The following is a 22,814-nucleotide window of genomic DNA, read 5'->3' as shown; positions in this document are numbered from 1 at the left end:
TTTTGCAATGGGAACTGCCTTAACAAATAAATGCATGGTTTACACTAATTGAAGTGTTATGATCCTGAATACTGGTGTTAATTTTATTTGAGTAATTATTTTGCAACACAGTCTGGTATTTTTCAGTGATGTGCTCTGCCTGCAAAAGCATTCGGCCTCCTTACAAGACTCATTTGTCTGGATTACAGAAGAGACTTTGATATATTGTGCGTTGTTAGTTTACTAAAAGACTGACCCATGAATTGGTTCATTGAAAGTGATGTTGGTTTTATATAAGTCAATATTCTGTGACACAACTTACTATCTGAGAAATGCTTTTTTGCACAAGGAATTCACCTCCAGTTGTGGAAGTTTACACAGATGAAAGATACTACCTTAACGAGCCAATGGTTCTACAGTTATAGTTCTTGTTCCCTGGCCAAGTAGTCACAGTCCCTTCGGTACAGATGGTGAGCCTAAGGTAGGAGCTAGCATCAGCACGTCCTCTTGCGACAACGGCAAACCCCGGCATCAGTACATCCACTGGCAAGCCAGACCATCTCTCAGGTGCTTGTAGGTGCTTGCATGCAATTGTCTTGGGTAGAAGCATGCAAAAAGACAATACAGACTGACATCAATGTGTGGACATCAATTTAAACCACCATTGATTTAAACATACATAGCTCACATGCCAGTGATCAGCATGTAGCTCGGGCAGGCTAATATATAGCAGTATAACTAAAGGGAGGGGTTCAGGTGACCAGAGTCATGAGAGCTCACTGAGATATTGCTTTCCAGTCAAGTCATTGTCACAACTAGAGTGATGCCATGACACAGCTGGATGACAGCATCAACATCTCAGATAACCAGAAACCTCAACGTCTGGGGGCCCCCGAGCCCCACACCTTACAAGGGGAATATTAACTGAAGGCTTGATTAAATAGATGAGTCTTAAGTCTAGATTTAAAGATTGGAACTGTGTCCAAATCTCAGATTGGAGCTGGAAGGCTACTCCATAATTGAGGGGCTTTAAAGGAGAAAGCTCTGCCTCCGGCTGTAGTCTTACAAATGTTTGGAACTAGGAGAAATCCAGCATTTTGGGAGCGCAAAGGGCGAGATGGGTTATAGTAAGCAGTGAGTTCACTAAGATATTGTGGAGCAAGACCATTTAACGCCTTATAGGTTAACAGAAGAATTTTAAATTAAATTCGATATTTAATCGGAAGCCAGTGTAATGCCGCGAGAGTGGGACTAATATAATCAAATTTTCTAGCCTTAGTTAGGACTCTAGCTGCAGCATTTTGAACAAGTTGTAGCTTCTTTATCAACTGTTTGGAGCATCCAATTAGAAGACCATTACAGCAGTCAAATCATACGAGGGCATATCTGTACTTATGAATCATTAGTCATTATTGCCATGACATTGAATAGAAAACCTTAATTCAGTTATCACTGGCTGTGAAGAGCCCTGAAAATAAAGACCAACCAGCATTCTGTGAAAATTAGAGGTAAAGTTCTAATGCTGCCTAACACAGGTGTTCACATATCACCATGAGCATTTCTGAACTGGTGAGTAAGTGGGTACTGCACCCCAGGGGCATAGCAGCTCATTCTGGGCCCTGTACACTCTCAATGTCAGTGGGCTCCTATAAATGCCAGACACATGAACCCTCTCCCTACTCGGGCCCTGGGTAGTCAGGTCCACTTTCCCCCCCCCACTACCACGACCATGCCGCACCCTACCACCCAGACGCCGCCTAGACGAATCGTCCATCAAAACCGAGCGGCAGACAAAATACGCTTTTTGGCCCAATTTCAAGCCGCTGTATGTGGCACATATCTAGCAGTACCCATTCCTCAGCAGACACCATCATCTCAGCAGTGAAGTCTGGGGGTGGGAGAGTTGTGGAGATGGTTTCCTTCAGTGGGGACTGAGCATCTTGTTAAAACTGAAGGACGGGCGGGTGGTGCTAAATTCAGGGCGATGTTGGAAGGTGTTCCTGATTCGGCCTCCTCAGTTCTAAAGCTCGGGAGTAACTTCGCCTATTTCCGAAGACAAGGGCATAGAAACACAGTAATGGCTGAACAACAACGAGGTAAATGTGCTAGAGTGATCATTTTGACTTTGCTTAAAGAGTCTGTTGGTTTGTAATAAACATGCTGGCTGGAGCAGTCTAAGTGTCTTTTGTAATCCAGGTGATTCTAATGATGTTTTGGGGGGTTGAATACTTGCCCTGATTAACTGGCCTCAGGAAACGTACCTTTAGACTAATATGCAGGTTTAATCCTGGAGAAGTTTACAATGTGACATTCATGTGCATGGTTTCAGGGTGTGGAGGTGTACCATGTGTGTCCTTCACAAAAACCTATTCTTTGCAAAAAGCTGAAAATACCAAGACAGTTACTACATTTTTAGGATGAGACCATAAATTGCATATGACATAATGCATGAATTCAAAATGTCTTGCTGTCCCTGACTGACTGTCTAAGTAGGCAGAGTATTTTTGGGACTGTCTATGGTCAATGTGAGGCGCTTTGTAGTTTTTCTGCAGCGTATGATGTCATTTTGTAGTTTCCCACTGAGCAGTGCAGATTCTCGGAGGTTTAGTGTGGAGGAGAACGAGCTGCCGCATTCCGGAAGGGTCCATCGCTGCTACCATCACCATGGATACGACAAGCAGGAAACCCCATGCCTCTCTTTAGCCAAACCCAGTGAGTCAGACAACAAAGCAATCACACTGTACCTCTTGAAGCCTAAGTAAGATTATGCAGTGAATATAGGCGTGTGTGTGTGTGTGTGTGTGTGTGTGTGTGTGTGTGTGTGTGTGTGTGTGTGTGTGTGTGTGTATGCATGCATGCATGCGCATGCACGCATGTGTACCTGTGTGGGCGTGTGTGTGCTTGTGTGTGCGCTTCAGAGCCCTGGGTCACTCCTGGGGGACACACTGAAGAACCTGATCGTGCTCTGAGGAGTTCAAGCCAGCTGCGTACCTTGAGCCCAATGGAGCCAGAACCCAGTTCCTCAGACTCCAGCCCCTGGCCAGCCCTGCACATCAACATCGACACAGTCAGTAATGTACAGGTTGTGCTTGTTTTGGAGAGTGGCACATCTGGTAGTGATGTTTCTCTGTAAAGACACAGAGCTTGAAGACCACGCCGCCTTCCTTCCCCCTTTATATATGTGCACACCTACATCCGTGTCTGTCTGGTTCCCTCTTTCACTCCACACAGGCAGAAGAAAAGCCTTTATCAGAGAAAAGCCTCCCCTCCTCCCCTACAGTCTTACAAGATCAACTCCACAGTAATGTTCGCAGAGTAAGTCGCACCACCACACCTTCATACACATGGGTGGAGCTTTGTTTTGGAAACAGCTGGGGACAAGATTGTGGGCGGCTGACGCAATTAATTCAGCTGCCTCTCAAATTCGTGCTCCCGTCAGAAATAAAGCCATCGGGTGCGCGCATTCACTGATAAGAAATGAGTGCCGAGACTGAAGTTCTGAAAGATTTTTAATAGCTTTCTAGTGAACCTTTTAGATTTGTTTCAATTTAATTCAAGAAACATCAGTTGTGATGTGTTTATTACCTCGAATTCGTGACATAAAATATAATACGTTTTCTAATCAACGTTTTCTGTCATTAGAAACATAATACATTTTTATTTTTTTTAATTAAAATGAGCATTACTGTGTGAACTATTTTGTATAATATATTATACAAATATTTTTGATTGCTTTCAAAATGTTTCAGAAAGTGGTGGACATGTCGCCAAGTAAATTGCGCCTCAATACCCACTGTAACCATAACATACGTTGACTTGCACAATGCATGTAAACTGCTTGGTGGACCAGGTGCTTACTTAGGGGGGAAAAACTTAAAATCAGTTAAACCAACCGCACCAAGTGTATGTGACTGCTGTGGCAAAACTGATCAAATAAACTGCCACAAAACCTAAACAAGGTTGACTCTGCTAAACCTGATCTCAGAATGACAGGATACGGGTGGCACCAGCTCCATGGCAACCTCCCTGCCCAGGATTACCACTGCCAGCTTGAGACATGCCACTCTGGATCATGATCCCAGCTGCTCGGGAAGCCGTAACAGTCTAAAACACCCCTGAGATCAACTAACTGGTGAAGAAGGAAATGAATGATGATGAGTATGAAGAAAGTGAGGAAGGATGACTCATACTAACGACAAAAGGCGCCCACAGGACACAAAAAGAAAAAAAATTCAGGAGTCATTAGGCACTGTTAAATGTTTGTCCATGATTTCAGTGAGGTATGAATAAAAAGTGACGTGCGGGCCAAACCCCTTAGTCATCCATCATCACTGGAAACATCTGAAATTGTGCAAATGAAAGACAAAATGGTGCTGACCTTCAGGTAATGGCTATAATAAAACACCCATCTCTAATGTTTGGGTATTAACCGCGTTTTGAGGGAAGCCACAGCCAGACCTGGTCAAAATGAGAACTTTAGGGAACAAACATTAAGTGAGTTTCATGTAATAAAAAGAAAGAAAGAAAGAGAGAGTCAAGGTAATGCCTAAGAACACCTGCTCTCTGCTGAGGGTCTGGAGCTTTATGGTCCTGGATCTGTTATAGAGCATTTTTCTTTCCTAATTTCCCAGGGATCCTGTTAAGATGCACAGAGCTCCATTAAACATAAGATTATTATCTGGATGCCTCTGTTTAGGACGTTAAAACTGTCCCTCGGGCAAGTCAAGGGATCCAAACGTAAACCTCCAGTCCTGCACACAATGGTTCACTGTCCACAGGATCAACAATCCCAGTTTCCTGACCCAAAGCCACTGAAACCCTGCAGACTGGCTGAGGAGAAGACACCGTGAATGAGGACCAAGGACCCTGAAGGATCTGGAGGATCTGAAGGATCTGGAGAGATTCAGTATAGAGAAACAGGCTCTGATTCTGTTCCTGCTTCTTCTGCTTGCCCTCCATCATGTCTTATAGTCTTCCTCATCTTTAACATGGGAGTCGCTAATCCCGGAGGCCCCTGAACTAACATGCACCACTCCACATGTTAAATACTAAGGCTAAGACGCTATCAATAAGATGAGTTAATGGCTACAGTACTTGTAGTTGTAGTTCCTGTGAAGGTATCTGGGGAAATCCGCTATCTTGCATCGCTGAAAAATAGTGTATGTGTGCGCATGAGTGACCGTGTGTCAATTTACATTAAAGATGTATTGCTATCTTATTTTTTCATAGCATTTAATGCAGAGTGAGAGTGGAAGTTCAAAGGGAAACTCCTCCAGTACAGAACACAACAGGTGTGTAGTCTGTGCGTGTGCGTGTGTGTGTGTGTGTGTGTGTGTGTGTGTGTGTGTGTGTGTGTGTGTTCTTCTCTAATCATCCCTGTAATGGACCCTGTCTGGACTCATTTTCACAGGGTCCCCAGCTCCTCTCAGGATTCAGCCTGTAGTAGTGTGAACACGGACAGGCCTAGAGTGGAGCGCCGTAAACGCCTGGTCAGGCAGTACAGTTTGTGAGTCACACACACACACACACACACACTTACTTTTAAAGCCTCATCTGTTTTATTAGTTTCTATGGGAATATTATACAACAAATACATGGTAAAAAGATCCCTGTTTTGTTCCGTAGTAACCACAGTGACGAGGATGATCTCCCAGAAGCCCTTGCTGCTATCTCTTCTGAAAGCAGTATGGGGAGATCCACATCTAACAGCTCATTGGACAAACAGGTCCAGCCGCCAATCTACCCGCCGGTACATTCTGTTCTGCTGGCTATTGGTGTGCAGTGATTCGTAGCTGTTGTGTGATGGGGGACTTTCTTTGACTGGATCACACTCTGCTCTGTATTTCCTCAGCACAAGAGTGTCCCGCCTTTGGAGCACGGTGACACATCTCCCCTCTATTGTCCAAGCTCGGTGTCCCACCTGCTGCCCCTCAGTGTACACTCACACAGGTAACACACACACACACACACACACACACACACACACACACACACACACACACACACACACACACACACACACACAGCTGCACATGTATACACATATACACACACTCACACAGGTAACACACACACACACACACACACACACACACACACACACAGCTGCACATGTATACACATATACACACACTCACACATGTAACACACACACACACACACACACACACACACACAGCTGCACATGTATACACATATACACACACTCACACAGGTAACACACACACACACACACACACACACACACACACACACAGCTGCACATGTATACACATATACACACAGGTAACACACACACACACACACACACACACACACACACACACACAGCTGCACATGTATACACATATACACACACTCACACAGGTAACACACACACACACACACACAGCTGCACATGTATACACATATACACACACTCACACAGGTAACACACACACACACACACACAGCTGCAAATGTATACACATATACACACACTCACACAGGTAACACACACACACACACAGCTGCACATGTATACACATATACACACACTCACACAGGTAACACACACACACACACAGCTGCACATGTATACACATATACACACACTCACACAGGTAACACACACACACACACAGCTGCACATGTATACACATATACACACATTCACACAGGTACACACTCACACATAGCTGCACATGTATACACATATACACACACTCACACAGGTAACACACACACACACACAGCTGCACATGTATACACATATACACACACTCACACAGGTAACACACACACACACACACAGCTGCACATGTATACACATATACACACAGGTAACACACACACACACACACACACACACACACAGCTGCACATGTATACACATATACACACACTCACACAGGTAACACACACACACACAGCTGCACATGTATACACATATACACACACTCACACAGGTAACACACACACACACACAGCTGCACATGTATACACATATACACACACTCACACAGGTAACACACACACACACACAGCTGCACATGTATACACATATACACACATTCACACAGGTACACACTCACACATAGCTGCACATGTATACACATATACACACACTCACACAGGTAACACACACACACACACAGCTGCACATGTATACACATATACACACACTCACACAGGTAACACACACACACACACAGCTGCACATCTATACACATATACACACACTCACACAGGTACACACTCACACATAGCTGCACATGTATACACATATACACACACTCACACAGGTAACACACACACACACACAGCTGCACATCTATACACATATACACACACTCACACAGGTACACACTCACACATAGCTGCACATGTATACACATATACACACACTCACACAGGTAACACACACACACACACACAGCTGCACATGTATACACATATACACACACTCACACAGGTACACACTCACACATAGCTGCACATGTATACACATATACACACACTCACACAGGTAACACACACACACACACACACACAGCTGCACATGTATACACATATACACACACTCACACAGGTACACACTCACACATAGCTGCACATGTATACACATATACACACACTCACACAGGTAACACACACACACACACAGCTGCACATGTACACATATACACACACTCACACAGGTAACACACACACACACACACAGCTGCACACATATACACACACTCACACAGGTACACACTCACACATAGCTGCACATCTATACACATATACACACACTCACACAGGTAACACACACACACACACAGCTGCACATGTATACACATATACACACACTCACACAGGTAACACACACACACACACAGCTGCACATGTATACACATATACACACACTCACACAGGTACACACTCACACATAGCTGCACATGTATACACATATACACACACTCGCACAGGTAACACACACACACGCACAGCTGCACATGTATACACATATACACACACTCACACAGGTAACACACACACGCACAGCTGCACATGTATACACATATACACACACTCACACAGGTAACGCACACACACACACACAGCTGCACATGTATACACATATACACACACTCACACAGGTACACACTCACACATAGCTGCACATGTATACACATATACACACACTCACACAGGTAACACACACACACACACACACACACACAGCTGCACATGTATACACATATACACACACTCACACAGGTACACAATCACACATAGCTGCACATGTATACACATATACACACACTCACACAGGTAACACACACACACACACACAGCTGCACATGTATACACATATACACACACACACACAGCTGCACACATATACACACACTCACACAGGTACACACTCACACATAGCTGCACATGTATACACATATACACACACTCACACAGGTAACACACACACACACACAGCTGCACATGTATACACATATACACACACTCACACAGGTAACACACACTCACACACAGCTGCACATGTATGCACATATACACACACACACACACACACACACACACACACACAGCTGCACATGTATACACATATACACACACTCACACACACACACACACACACACACACACACAGCTGCACATGTATACACATATACACACACTCACACAGGTAACACACACACACACACACACAGCTGCACATGTATACACATATACACACACTCACACAGGTAACACACACACACTCACACATAGCTTCACATGTATACACATATACACACACTCACACAGGTAACACACACACACACACAGCTGCACATGTACACATATACACACACTCACACAGGTAACACACACACACACACACACACAGCTGCACACATATACACACACTCACACAGGTACACACTCACACATAGCTGCACATGTATACACATATACACACACTCACACAGGTAACACACACACACACACAGCTGCACATGTATACACATATACACACACTCACACAGGTAACACACACACACACACAGCTGCACATGTATACACATATACACACAGGTAACACACACACACACACACACACACACACACAGCTGCACATGTATACACATATACACACACTCAGACAGGTAACACACACACATACAGCTGCACATGTATACACATATACACACACTCACACAGGTAACACACACACACACACACACAGCTGCACATGTATACACATATACACACACTCACACAGGTAACACACACACACACACAGCTGCACATGTATACACATATACACACATTCACACAGGTAACACACACACACACACAGCTGCACATGTATACACATATACACACACTCACACAGGTAACACACACACACAGCTGCACATGTATACACATATACACACACTAACACATAGCTGCACATGTATACACATATACACACACTCACACAGGTAACACACACTCACACACAGCTGCACATGTATGCACATATACACACACACACACACACACACACACAGCTGCACATGTATACACATATACACACACTCACACAGGTAACACACACACACACACAGCTGCACATGTATACACATATACACACACACTCACACAGGTACACACTCACACATAGCTGCACATGTATACACATATACACACACTCACACAGGTAACACACACTCACACACAGCTGCACATGTATGCACATAGACACACACACTCACACACAGCTGCACATGTATACACATAGACACACACACTCACACACAGCTGCACATGTATACACATATACACACACAATCACACAGGTAACACACACACAGCTGCACATGTATACACATAGACACACACACTTACACACAGCTGCACATGTATACACATAGACTCACACAGGTAACACACACTCACACAGCTGCACATGCATACACATAGACACACACACTCACACATAGCTGCACATGTATACACATAGACACACACAATCACACAGGTAACACACACACAGCTGCACATGTATACACATATACACACACACTCACACACAGCTGCACATGTATACACATAGACACACACAATCACACAGGTAACACACACACAGCTGCACATGTATACACATATACACACACACACACAGCTGCACACATATACACACACTCACACAGGTACACACTCACACATAGCTGCACATGTATACACATATACACACACTCACACAGGTAACACACACACACACACAGCTGCACATGTATACACATATACACACACTCACACAGGTAACACACACTCACACACAGCTGCACATGTATGCACATATACACACACACACACACACACACACACACACAGCTGCACATGTATACACATATACACACACACTCACACACAGCTGCACATGTATACACATAGACACACACAATCACACAGGTAACACACACACAGCTGCACATGTATACACATATACACACACACTCACACCTTACCTCATACAGAGGTAAGACTCATATACACACATACGTGCAGAGACATTCACATATTTGGAGTCTCGTCTGGACACGTCTCCCTACTAAACAAACTAATCTGTATCTCTACTGTTCTCCCCCCCCCTGTCTCTTAATGTGTGTGTGTGTGTGTGTGTGTGTGTGTGTGTGTGTGTGTGTGTGTGTGTGTGTGTGTGTGTGTGTGTGTGCGTGCGTGCGTGCATGCGCGCGCGTGCTCGCATGTGTGTTTAGCAATGAAGACATGAGACTGGACAGAGAAAAACTGATGAGGGCTTTACTAATGACGGAACTCTAGGAATACACTGACCTGCACCCACACCACAACATTATAACAAAATACACCTTCATTTACTGCACTAAAAAGACTTTTGTACATACCAGCTGACGTAAGTCTGTTTGTAAATGCATATGTAATTAAATCTATTTTTAAACTAGAAAAGCTAATTAGCTGTAAAATGTGCATCTGCCATATCATGTTTATAGACACTCAATACAATATATTGAGTCTACAATAATGTAGACTACTTCATAACATGTTTACATCTACCCGCAGCTCTGCACCTCAAAGTGAACAGCTGCATAATGAACTCTTAATGTTTACATTGTTCAGTTTGTTTCAGTTCTTCTGTATTTTCTTCATTGGTCCACACCATGTGTGTATTCACTGGGTCAAACCTGTTTAAGTAAATCTAAAATGGTACATTGTACATACACATTGTACGTATATTGTTTAAAAAAAAAAACTTTCACATGATTTTTCATTTAAAATTTCTAACATTTTGACGGTGACTTTTGCATGTACAGTACAGAATACATTATATATAGTACATAGTATACAGTATATATAGTACACAGTATACAGTACAGTTACAATATGCAAAACACAGTATACGGCACAGTTTACAGTGTACAGTACACAGTATATACTGTACACAGTGTACGGTATACAATACATACAAAACAAAGTACAGTTTACAGTGTACAGGATATTCAGTACAGTTTACAGTATATACAGTACACAATAGTTTCCAGTGTACAGTATACATTATATACTGTACAGTATATAGTGTACACAGTATACAGTACACAGTATCTAATTTTATTTACATAGATGCTAACTTTGACAGTTTATTAAATGCTGAATAATTTCTGCATAAATCAGCTTTGCTCTGACTTGGAACTACATGGTCTAAACCTAAATGATCAAGTCTAGAGGAGCAGACCTAAATGGTCAGGTCTAGAGGATCAGACCTAAATGATCAAGTCTAGAGGATCAGACCTAAATGATCAGGTCTAGAGGATCAGACCTAAATGATCAAGTCTAGAGGAGCAGACCTAAATGGTCAGGTCTAGAGGATCAGACCTAAATGATCAGGTCTAGAGGATCAGACCTAAATGATCAAGTCTAGAGGAGCAGACCTAAATGGTCAGGTCTAGAGGATCAGACCTAAATGATCAGGTCTAGAGGAGCAGACCTAAATGGTCAGGTCTAGAGGAGCAGACCTAAATGATCAGGTCTAGAGGAGCAGACCTAAATGGTCAGGTCTAGAGGATCAGACCTAAATGGTCAGGTCTAGAGGATCAGACCTAAATGATCAGGTCTAGAGGATCAGACATAAAGGATCAGATCTAAGGATAAATTCAAAAGAACTAGGTACAAAGTTAAAGCCTATAGGACCAGGCCTAAGGTCAAAGCCTACAGCACTAGGTGTAAAGGATTAAGTATAAGGATAAGGCATAAGGGATCAAAGTGAAGATTAGTGATTTAAACAATGTGAAACAGTGTGAACATTTCATTTTTGCACACTGGTTTCCTGAAGCTCTTTCTGCGAGCTGTGACTGCTGTGCACCACTAGATGGTGCCATGTATAAACTTGAGGTTCAACGGTCTGGATTCAGGCTTAGTGCTGATGAAACTATTGGCTTCTTTGCTATTATTTACATTTTGATCAGTTATATTTCCCGAGTCTGTTTTTACTTTTGACAGAGCAACATTTTGATAACAGACTATGTTCAGAATAATAAGAACACTGAGAAAATCAAAGTTTATAGTACTGTTTTTCCAATTGTTCTTTTGATTGCAAAGCAAATTTTAAATAAATGTAAATAAACATTCATTCAGTCAAGCATTTCCATACAGTTGTTAACTTTGCTTTATTTTCTTGCTTTAAGTTAACATGAAATATCAAAATAAAATAACACTTTCTCCATTATATTACAGCCAAACAAATGATCTCTCACATTCTCCATTGTGATTGTCATGGTAACAGTGTGAGCAGTGCTCCCGTGTCCTTGTGTTGGCATGTCTGGGAAGAAACTAAACTGGGATTTAAAACATTGTATCGTATCATCTGCAACACGTTTTAATCCCATCTTTTTATAAAAGCTTAGCCAAGCATCACTAAAAGAAAAGCATGGGTATGAGAGTGGTGATTGGTCAGAATGTGGCTGTAGGCTAACGCGCTGACCCTCCGCTGGGACTGTATAGGAGGTCACATGACATGCTCACACAAACCTGCTAATAGAGAGACATCAACTTGAAATACATCTGCAGGAGTTACAGTAGGTCCAGAACACTCGCTGAGTGCAGTAAGTCCATTCTCTGATCATGGTGTGTGTGTGTGTGTGTGTGTGTGTGTGTGTGTGTGTGTGTGTGTGTGTGTGTGTGTGTGTGTGTGTGTGTGTGTGTGTGTGTGTGTGTGTGTGTGTGTGTGTGTGTGTGTGTGTGTGTGTGTGTGTGTGTGCATTTACATGTATATTGCTCACATCCACTAAGACTATATGTTAAGTGCATGCTTGTCCTTTAATCAGCTGTGAATTACACACATACATCTGATAATCTGATGCAGTTCACACAAAGATACTGCATGCTACACACACGCACACACGCGCACACACACACACACACACACACACACACACACACAGAGTATAGTAAGTAGCAGTTGTTCGTGATTCTGACCCTGAATTTATTTTTTGGCGAAATGAGTTTTGCAGACAGTAGCGACCACTGCAGACTTCTCCAGGTGAGGAAGAGGCCGCCCCCTGCAGGACTGCCCAGGGAATGCAGGCCCAACCAACTTTGTAAACATTCTATGTCACTTTCAGCTCTTTACACTTCATCATGGAAGCTTCAGAACAGGAGAGTCGAGCTTGAGTATATCGATGTGGATATACACATGCTCACAGTAGAGTCACATCAGTTGGGATAAAAGCACAAACATACATGCAGGCAAACACACACACATTAACACACTCACACACACAGACTAATCCTTTGGCTTAGACTGGTAATAAAAAGATTGATTATAAAAAACAGTCTGTTTTGATACAGAAGGCAAAAGACAAGGCAGTCTGCCAATTGTTTGTGGATTTTTTGTTTTTCCTGAGAGAAAGAGTTATTATTCCTCACACATACACACATGCTAATGCACACACACAGTTAAAACAGACATACATAGAAATCTCTCACAGCAACCAGTGCTTGGCAGTACTGACTATAAGGAGAATATCTAATACATATACTAATGCATAAAAATTACAATGTGCAATATATATATATAAAAACTCAAATTTCAAATACATATATTCTTTTCATAGGTTTCACATAAATAGCTACAGTGACATAACTTGCTGTGTTTCTGGGGGCCAAAACTAGTTTTCCATCGAGGCTCCATGGCTTTGTGACTGGCATGTCTTATAGCAACTGCAAGTCCAGATAGGCTCCTCCTCCTAGACCTTGCTCTCCAATAGGCTGTTTTGCCGACAGTAAGGAGGGGAGTGTAACCAAGGCATCGCTGTTGCTGGGCTGATTGAGAGAGTGACAGAGACATAGGTGGGGGGGGGGGGGGGGGGTCAGATATTGAAACAACCACAGTAGTTTCACCTGGTCACCTGGTACATGGTGGATTACTGAAAGTGTCTACTGACTTCTACTGAACTAGATGAGTGAATTTATTCTTATCTCCTGTTGTTCCTGATGCCTAAAGCTCTGTCCTTGGGCAGCCATGGGCACCATCTGCCCTAACGCTGGTCTGCTTAGGAGATGCTGGAAGCAGGGTGGGTGACATACAGGTGAACTTCAGGGCCCACACCCTCCCTGCTTTTGCCTACACACTCCAGGGAGGGTGGAGAGCACCCCTGAAGTTCGGCCTGGAGTAACCCTCCTCTGAAGTAACCCTCCTCTGAAGTAACCCTTGCGGGTGTAGGTGTGTTATCGCATAGTGTGTGTATAGTGTTATCATATGGTGGCGGTGGTGGTGGTGGTGGTGTGTGTGTGTGTGTGTGTGTGCGTACACCAAGATATCACGTTACGTGTGGTCAGAAAGCTATACATTCTCCTCGTCTTACAAGGTTTCCTAAATGCCTAAACCAACCTCACTTCCTCTTAAAATAAATTAAATGACAGTAGGTGGCGATATTACACTCCTATAATAACAATTCGTCTCTTTTCTGTCCAACAATGCCTGTAGCGTTCCAGAGCAGGCTGGTTTCCTATAGGGCTCGCAGGGGCATTAAAAGCTCATCTGTTGCCAGAGTTCTGTTGAACTTCAGCAGACCACTGAACAGGTCCACTGTTTCGATCCTTCATTAATCCCTCAGCATGTCATGTTCTGAGTGATTTCTCAATGAGTCTGTCAACATGGTCATCTGTACGTAATTAATGACATTCGAGGGGTGCATGTCTACACTTTTCACTAAAAGCCTAGCACAGAAATCAGAACAGCTTCAAAATGTCCTTAAACTGCAGCAAGACAGGCTGCACCCAAGCACCCTAGGTCACTGCTGAGTTAACCAGCCGTGCGTGGTCATGGAGTGGCAGGCGTGGATTCAGGTGTCAGCTTGTGAAGGGTTATAAAGAACGAACGCAGAAACACCAGAGTCATTAAACCACAGTTAGGACCACTTTCATTAACATTATAATTATCTCCAACTGCTCAATCTCGACCCTTTTTACATCCTGAACCACAATTAGACAGCTTGATACACACACACACACACACACACACACACACTCCAACGACTCGGAGAGTGCGCACTGGTGTTGTGAGTGACTGAAAGGACACTTTCTTTTTCTGGAACAAAGTCGACTCATTCCGATTTTTCTAAAACCATGCCACTTCTGAGATTAATATTCACAAGCAACCCGCTATGTATCATGAGCATGTGCTAATTCATGTGTAAATACATTCACTGATCCTTAACCAAAATATGAACTAAGCCTAAGGAGGAACACAGATAATAAAACAGAAGAATCAAGTTACTGCAAGCCAGTGTACCACACCCTGCATGTGTGTGTGTGTGTGTGTGTGTGTGTGTGTCCGTGTGTGCGTGTGTGTGTGTCTGAGGGAATCCAGACCAGGGGAACCTGTTTAGCTTAGCTAGGGAGTGTGACAATGAACTATGTAACTGTTACTCAGAAACACTTAGGCGACTAAATTTCTAATACGCAACACCAGAAGACACAGCACACCCAAAAGTTATCTCTAACCCTACACCACACCCCCACACACCTCTTTTAATTTGCTGTGAACTTTGAATCAGAAAGCAGGACACTGGCAGGCAACATTACACTGCCGTCCAGTCTTCTGGTCAAAAAGGCTGTGGAAAAACCTAATGATGTCAGCTTAATATTATACTGAAAATCTGAGAAAAATTTGACATCTCAGTGGGGGAACGTTTCTCACAGAAACATTATGCATTAAAACTATAAACATTGAATAGTAAAAAATAATTACCGGAAACTGCAGGAACAAACAAAAGCAATTTTCCATTTATATATAAGCTTTTAAAGACTGGAACTCTTAAGTAGTTATATCTAATTTCCAGTGTTAGTGTAGAATAAATATGAAGCATCACAGGCCAAATACCTTTAGTCATCCATCCACATATGGCATTCACCCTCATAAATCAGGTAAAAGGCTTTAAAAATAATGCTCCACTAAGAGGGCATTGAGTGAGAAGGTTCAAGCCTGCATGGAGGAGAATGCAGGTAATGTTCCCTTTTACAGGATCAGGAGGACTTCATCCTTATTTATCCTTTTGACTGATGGTTGAGCAGGCAAAACTTTCTCCAAAGAACCTCCACAACTGCCAAGTGCCAAATTTAATTCCAAACTGCTTGTGAGAAAATTGCCACTGACAACAAACCCCAATACATGGGTCAGTCTATGGACCTTTGACTAGAACTGGGTTATAAGATCAAAAGCAACAAGCAAATAAACCAAAACAAACAACAATAAAATGTGGAAACAAACACCAGAGGGTTGATTTGGCATTAAAGGGTTAGTTCAGAGAGGAACTGGATCCCTGTTGTGAGGTATGGTGGTGAGTGTGTGGTGTTGTGGAGGTGTATTTCCTAAGGCCCTGGGGATCTTGTCAGATGTTCTAATAATCAGCCCAGAATGACAAGGGACGTCTTGAGGCTCTTAGCTTGGCAAAGGGCCAGTGCTAATCCTCAAAACGCAGTCACATGAAGTATTTTTTTTTGTAGAAAAAAATCTTCTTGCTTTCACATTGATTTTTCTTTCATTTCTCTCATATTTTCAGTGTAAGATTGAGCTGATAAACGAAAATGATCATTAAATCCTTTTTTTCTTTTTTTTCTTTACTAAGCTTTACCAAAGATGACAATACTTTTACAGTACCATATCTAGCTTCACAGGCAATGGGGGGGATGTTTTTATTGTTAATTAGGTTATCTATTGTTACAAGACGAAATCACATTATCTGCCTTATAGTGTTTTTACCCACCTGATAACCCTGTACCATGCTGAGGACTTCTTTCATACCACTGGGGTAGGTGTGAGTGGAGGCGTGGGCTTGCATCCTGATCAGTGCTGTGGGCGGGCTGGAGAGAACCGAGCCTGCTGAGGGGGTGTGGCTTCCTGGGAAATAGCCCAGGTTTGGCGGAGATCCTGGGGGACTGAAGGAAACGTGACCATGTTAAAAGGTCCAGTTAGCCAATCCACAAGCACTACTCTTGTGATTGGTAACATTACACAAGGTCTTGACTAACTCCTGCTGTGCTGACTTATCAATCTTAAACACTAACTGCTCTGAGGTCAGTTTTATCCTGCTTAATTCCTTTTGTATGCTTTCAGTACACTGCTGAGGCTAGTTGTCATCATTTACTCCCAGTTAACTCATTTATGTGTTTATTGTTCAGACCACATCAGATACAAACTACTGTTTAGTATCAATCTGTTATAGTTATAAAAGCATGAAGTCATTCCCTCAGTCCACCTCCTGCTCATCCTGCTTCATTATACAAACACACAGCAGCTAAACCATCCAGTTCTCCCACACAAATGTACATCTAGGGCTATGTTATAGGAGCTGGGTGTGAAAGGCACGCGCACACACACACACACACACACACACACACACACACCCATCTAATGCATGCTGTTCAGGTTGCGTAAGTGACTAAAACAGGGCCATTATGTTTTCACTGCTCCATTTAAGTAACTGAGTGCACAAGCCTGCAGACTCCCAACGACTACACTCCCTAGAAAGCGCCACTATTACCCTGATACTCGGTGAAAAGCACAAGTGTTGCCCCTACACTCTCAAAAGTACAACTATTACCCCTACACTCTAAACTCACTTTAAAGCATAGGGACAATGAGATAAATCACAACTTTGGGTAGTAACATGTAACGGCATTACATAACTAGGATCCAAAAAGAACGTCACTGTATTGCATTACAGTCTCTAAAAATGCAGTAATTAGATCACTAGTAGCCTACATTAAAAAAAATGCGGTTATTACTAGCAGGATTACATTACAACTTAACAAGGATTACTTACAGCTTTTTTTTCAAACTTCTTCCCTTCTAAATGAACAGTTCTCATCACTGTCCTGCTGCAACAGCGCAAGCTCAAGCCTGTGTTTATCTAATAGTTTTAAAACGTGCCGAACATCGTGACGGGCATTTGTCAGATCTTTCTGAGGCAATTCATGCCTTTCTTTTCCTTCATTAACGTACACGACGCAGTGGCAAGTGTTTATTTTGAACACTGGATTTTCCTGTTGGTGTGGATACACTGTTTTTGTATGGTTTCATAAGTGTCAAAAATTACTTTGATTAAATATTTTGTCTGTGCATTTGAAGATAAATTGCAGAATATTGGAGTTTTTTTGTATTGGAGTATTTTTTTCATGTTATGTAAACATCTGGTAAATTCTTGCTTAAACTCCAGTGATTATGTGCCAAGTCACCCGGATTACAATCCGCTTTTAAAGACACGCCCTTCACAACTGAGTGCCAAGCATTTTTCTACATTAATATCATCTTCAGCAAAATGTAAGAAACGAACAAATCCATGATGTATTGCAGAACAGTGCTTTTAGGTAGTGTACACAAAAAAGTGCCTCAGGTTTGGTATGAAAAACTTTTCTCACAGATGCTAAAACTAACTATACCTGTTTGGGTTGTTTACACTAGTGGAAAATACCAATTCAAGAGGAGCTTAGGGATTGGGTATTCTGCATGAAAGGTCCTTCTCGCCAGTAATGTCTGCGGGGGGAGGGAGCATATTTATATGGACAAGTTGTGCACGTCCTGAGGTGATTGTGAGCATGCCACACCAAATACAGGCGCGTGTGGGACGGTCCATGTAAACCACAAGCGAACTGGTATTATTAGATGGAGTTTCATTTAAAATATTGTTTTTCCACAATTGAAATAGTGGAGACATAAAATGGTGAACAGGTATTTCAGAACTCTGTCAATTAATGGAGTAAAAAGTAATACAAAACAAGGGTGTAGGATTAGCATGGACGGAAGTGACGCCTTCCCACCAATATCCAGGTATTATCCCTACAAAATTGTCCATACAAAAAATTTGATCAAGGACGCAGAGTTAGGACGTAAGTGATGTGTTCCCACCAATGTCATGAGCAAGTCTACACCCTTGATCCAAACGTAAAGTCACTACTTTAATATAGTAATATTTTGCAGTATTTTATACATACATTGTATGACAGTGATCAGTGAATCAGTGATCTGTGAAGGAAACTGCCCCAACCCCCCAAACTCAGTGACTTTTTTTTTTTCAAAAACTTTTTTTTTACAGTTTTCTCCTCTGATTTCGCAGTTGTAGTGGCGTGAGTCCCTTTGTGGCTGTGTTTTTCTTACGTACAAGGTTCTGTCTCGTGATTTTTTGGTCTCACCCCTAATCGGTTTCATGCATTTATTGTTTAGATATTGTCATGTGCATTTATACCGCATGTTTTGAGTTCTCAGTTGGTCGGTTATTATACCTACAGTCCATGTCGGGGGGAGGGACAGTGAAGTTGAGAACATGCCCAGGAGCCTTCCTCTGTGTGTCTCCTTTTCCCCAGCTCCGAGTCCTGTCTCCAGTCTTGAAAACACCAACCTAAGACCTGGCACCAACATTGAAGACATTGTCCTGAGCCCTGTCTCCCACTGCCAAGAGGGTGTTGCTTTGGCCACGCCCTCTGTCCAGGACGGCGCTGCTGTAGCGCCTCCAGACCTGCTGGACCCACAAGCCCTCTTGTTTCCTGTTTCCACCCTATCTGCCTCCCGTGGCCGTGCCAGCAGTCCTATCTGTCCCTGTGTTCTTCCCACCTTCCTTCGCTAGTTTTGTCCTTGTCCCTGTCGTTGTTTCTGTCTCAATACCTTTTGTCGCCCTCTCGGTTCCTCTACCTGTCTCTGTGTCTGTCCCCACAGTCCTGTCAGTCCTCCAGTCCCCTGTGGTCCAGCAAGGCTCTTGTCCCGCTCCCTTCGCCCCTGTTCCTGTGTGTCATGTCTTGTTTGGTCAATATTTTTGGTTCCATTCAGCACTATTGTGGTTATCTTGAGTATTTTTATACCTCGTGTTTTGTGATGTGGCTTATTGTACATACCAGTCATATAATTCCATTTGCTCTGCTTTTTTTATTCGCCCCTGTAGTTCTAAGTTTCTCTTCATGTTTGTTTCATGTTTTCCTTTGCGTCTTTCATATTTTCCACTTAATTTTTGTTATATCTCCTGTGCTTCATTAATTGATTTCTGGATTCCTGACCACAGACAGTTATGATACCACTGATTATGGTCTTCCCATTAAATGATGTTTGTTTATTTAGCTGCATCCTCCTTTACCCAATTGACACACATCTAATACCCATACAATCACTAAGACTATTACTGAAAAGCATTCAGTGTAAAAATAAAGTCTTCCTTTATACTCCCAAATCAGCACGTGGAAGTATATAATTGGAATTCACATTATAATTGCAAAGTAAAAAGAATGAAATGTTTATCAAATAATACATACTTTAACTGCTGCATTTAACTAAGTCATCGTTTCTTTGTGCAAGTTACTACTGCAGAGAAGGCAAATATTTTGATGACTTTGGCAAATTTGTGTGATTGCATGATAACTAGCTTGCTATTGTTATAGTGTTTCAGGTCACATACAGCTGTATTGAGCTGAATAAATGAAATGTGGAAGTTTGCTAACATTTATTCAAGCAGCCAATTTCAGATAGGACCAAAAGCACCAGCTTCTCCTTGTTGGCTTGTGGTTCAAACAGTAAAAGCTTGAGACACTGAAGGAAGTGCCAAGAGGAAAGGCCAAGTGTGTACTCACACCAGCAGATGGAGGCCATGACTGGAGTAATCCAAAAGTGAGGTACGTGCATTCTGGAACACAGTCCACATTAAAGATCACTGGGTTCTAGAACCGACCCCACCAGATCTGGTCCTATGTACACAACACTGTATTCAACCCCTCTTTCCTGATTTGCTTCCTTAAGGAGCACACATGCTCAGTAGACCATAAAATGAACTCTAAAGCTAATATCTACAGTGAAATAAGGATGTGTGGCTGGAGAGAGAGAGTACTCCTTTGTTACAGCTCCGCATTGCATTCAGGACTTAGAGTGCAATAAGATATTCTCCCTTCAAGAAAAGGGCTATTTTATTTCACCAAAAACTCTGAACATTAGCTAGACTATCCCTCCACAATATACATGTGACACAGAAAGTCTGACCACACCCATCCAGCTCCATGCTACACTGCCAGAACTCTGTCAGACCCATGAACTGTTCAACCCTCCAAGCCCAAGAGTTTCAGTTCCAGGTCAGCTAATGCAATAGGGCGGGGTCAAGATCTCAATGCTAGGTGTACTTGCGCAATAGGGTGTGGTCAGGGTCTCAGCACCAGGTCTACTGGCCTAACAGGGCAGATTCAGGTTTACTAGCCAGGGCCAGAAATTCAGTCAGGTGTGCTACTCAGTAGGGAGGAGTGCCTTAATAACAAGCCAGTTGACAACAATTACAGTGAGAATAATATTACAGAGCGATAATAAAAAAACATATTCCTGTATTGATAAGGGGTAGAAGACTACCACAAAATAATTATATAATAATTATGTTAATCTTCCAGCAAAACATATCTTCAGTGTTGCTATTGCTGCTTTAAAAATGCAATTTTTTTAGCTTGACGCATTTCCGTAATCTGCTAGTGCAAACGAATGGTGATATCACCGTCTTATTGGATGAAAGATAATACAAGCAGTGCAAGTGTCTTACTGAGATGTAACCAGGCATGCGTCAGTCTAAAAATGCACGCCACAAAAACGTGAAAAACACGAAACATTTCCCACCCAGAGGAAAATGATATGTGATCTAAAAAAACCACAGACATGTGAAAATCTCATATATGAAAGACTGTCCTAAATTTCAATTTCAAGAAGTCATCTGTGCTAAGGAATAGTCCAAATGCATCAGTAATATTTCTAAATTACTTTTTAGAACCATATCTGATTTTGATGTAGAATGTATTCCAACAATATGTATTAATATACAAATATTCACAAACACATGAAGAAAAGTAAAAACTGGATATAAATGTGAAAATGTAACTGAGCCACAATAACCCAAACTCAATTCTCAAAATATGTATATTAGTTGTATTGTATACACAAAGCTACAAAACTACAAGCCATTCACAAAAATGATACTAGGCTATGTCAGATAAAGAATGTGTGTACACTGAATGTTTGACAGAATACTCAAAGACCTGTGCCACTGATAAACAGTCGCCAGGCTTGTCTCAAATATGTCCCACTGCCTTAAACAGTTCTGACTGCCTCCCCATCCGCAGCAGGAATCTATGCAGACAGTGGTGTGGGGTGATGTAGTCCACACATGTACCTACATGGTCCTCTGTGACTGAGGCTTTGATTGACAAAATCATGCTTGTTACATGGTGGGTAGGACTGCTGTCAGTCAGAAGGATACCTTGAGCAAGGGCCCTTATGTTCCTGCTAATGTGCTAATGTGCAGGTGCTCTTACCTTGGATAGTAGGCAGTGTAGTT

The 22,814-nt window shown here is 42.4% G+C and overlaps 2 protein-coding genes across 5 annotated transcripts in view; one reads left to right on the top strand and one right to left on the bottom strand.

Annotated features, from left to right (window-relative positions):
- The window catches only part of epb41l4b (erythrocyte membrane protein band 4.1 like 4B), a 34,699-nt gene extending 13,453 nt beyond the window's left edge, over positions 1-21,246 (top strand). The window contains exons 16-23 of one of the 3 annotated variants that reach the window (XM_077012721.1): positions 2,552-2,691; positions 2,898-3,046; positions 3,211-3,294; positions 5,209-5,270; positions 5,390-5,485; positions 5,605-5,728; positions 5,831-5,928; positions 19,831-21,246. In XM_077012721.1, coding sequence (XP_076868836.1) covers positions 2,552-2,691; positions 2,898-3,046; positions 3,211-3,294; positions 5,209-5,270; positions 5,390-5,485; positions 5,605-5,728; positions 5,831-5,928; positions 19,831-19,855 — 778 coding nt within the window. In that variant the 3' untranslated portion in view covers positions 19,856-21,246. Of the gene's footprint in view, positions 1-2,551; positions 2,692-2,897; positions 3,047-3,210; positions 3,295-5,208; positions 5,271-5,389; positions 5,486-5,604; positions 5,729-5,830; positions 5,929-10,712; positions 11,276-19,830 lie in introns of those variants that run through there. The other 2 variants (XM_077012719.1, XM_077012720.1) reach the window with 2 other exon arrangements.
- esrp1 (epithelial splicing regulatory protein 1) overlaps positions 12,617-22,814 on the bottom strand; it is a 21,947-nt gene continuing 11,749 nt past the window's right edge. For both annotated transcript variants that reach the window (XM_077012722.1, XM_077012723.1), the window contains exons 13-15: positions 22,792-22,814; positions 17,235-17,406; positions 12,617-14,289 (exon numbers count right to left, since the gene is read on the bottom strand). The exon at positions 22,792-22,814 is cut by the window's right edge and continues 185 nt beyond it. In XM_077012722.1, coding sequence (XP_076868837.1) covers positions 14,179-14,289; positions 17,235-17,406; positions 22,792-22,814 — 306 coding nt within the window. In that variant the 3' untranslated portion in view covers positions 12,617-14,178. The remainder of the gene's footprint in view (positions 14,290-17,234; positions 17,407-22,791) is intronic.

Source organism: Brachyhypopomus gauderio, chromosome 7, assembly GCF_052324685.1.
Source record: "Brachyhypopomus gauderio isolate BG-103 chromosome 7, BGAUD_0.2, whole genome shotgun sequence".
NCBI lineage: Eukaryota > Metazoa > Chordata > Actinopteri > Gymnotiformes > Hypopomidae > Brachyhypopomus > Brachyhypopomus gauderio.
Note: the sequence above shows the minus strand (reverse complement) of the source record. Positions and strands in the feature narration are given on the sequence as shown.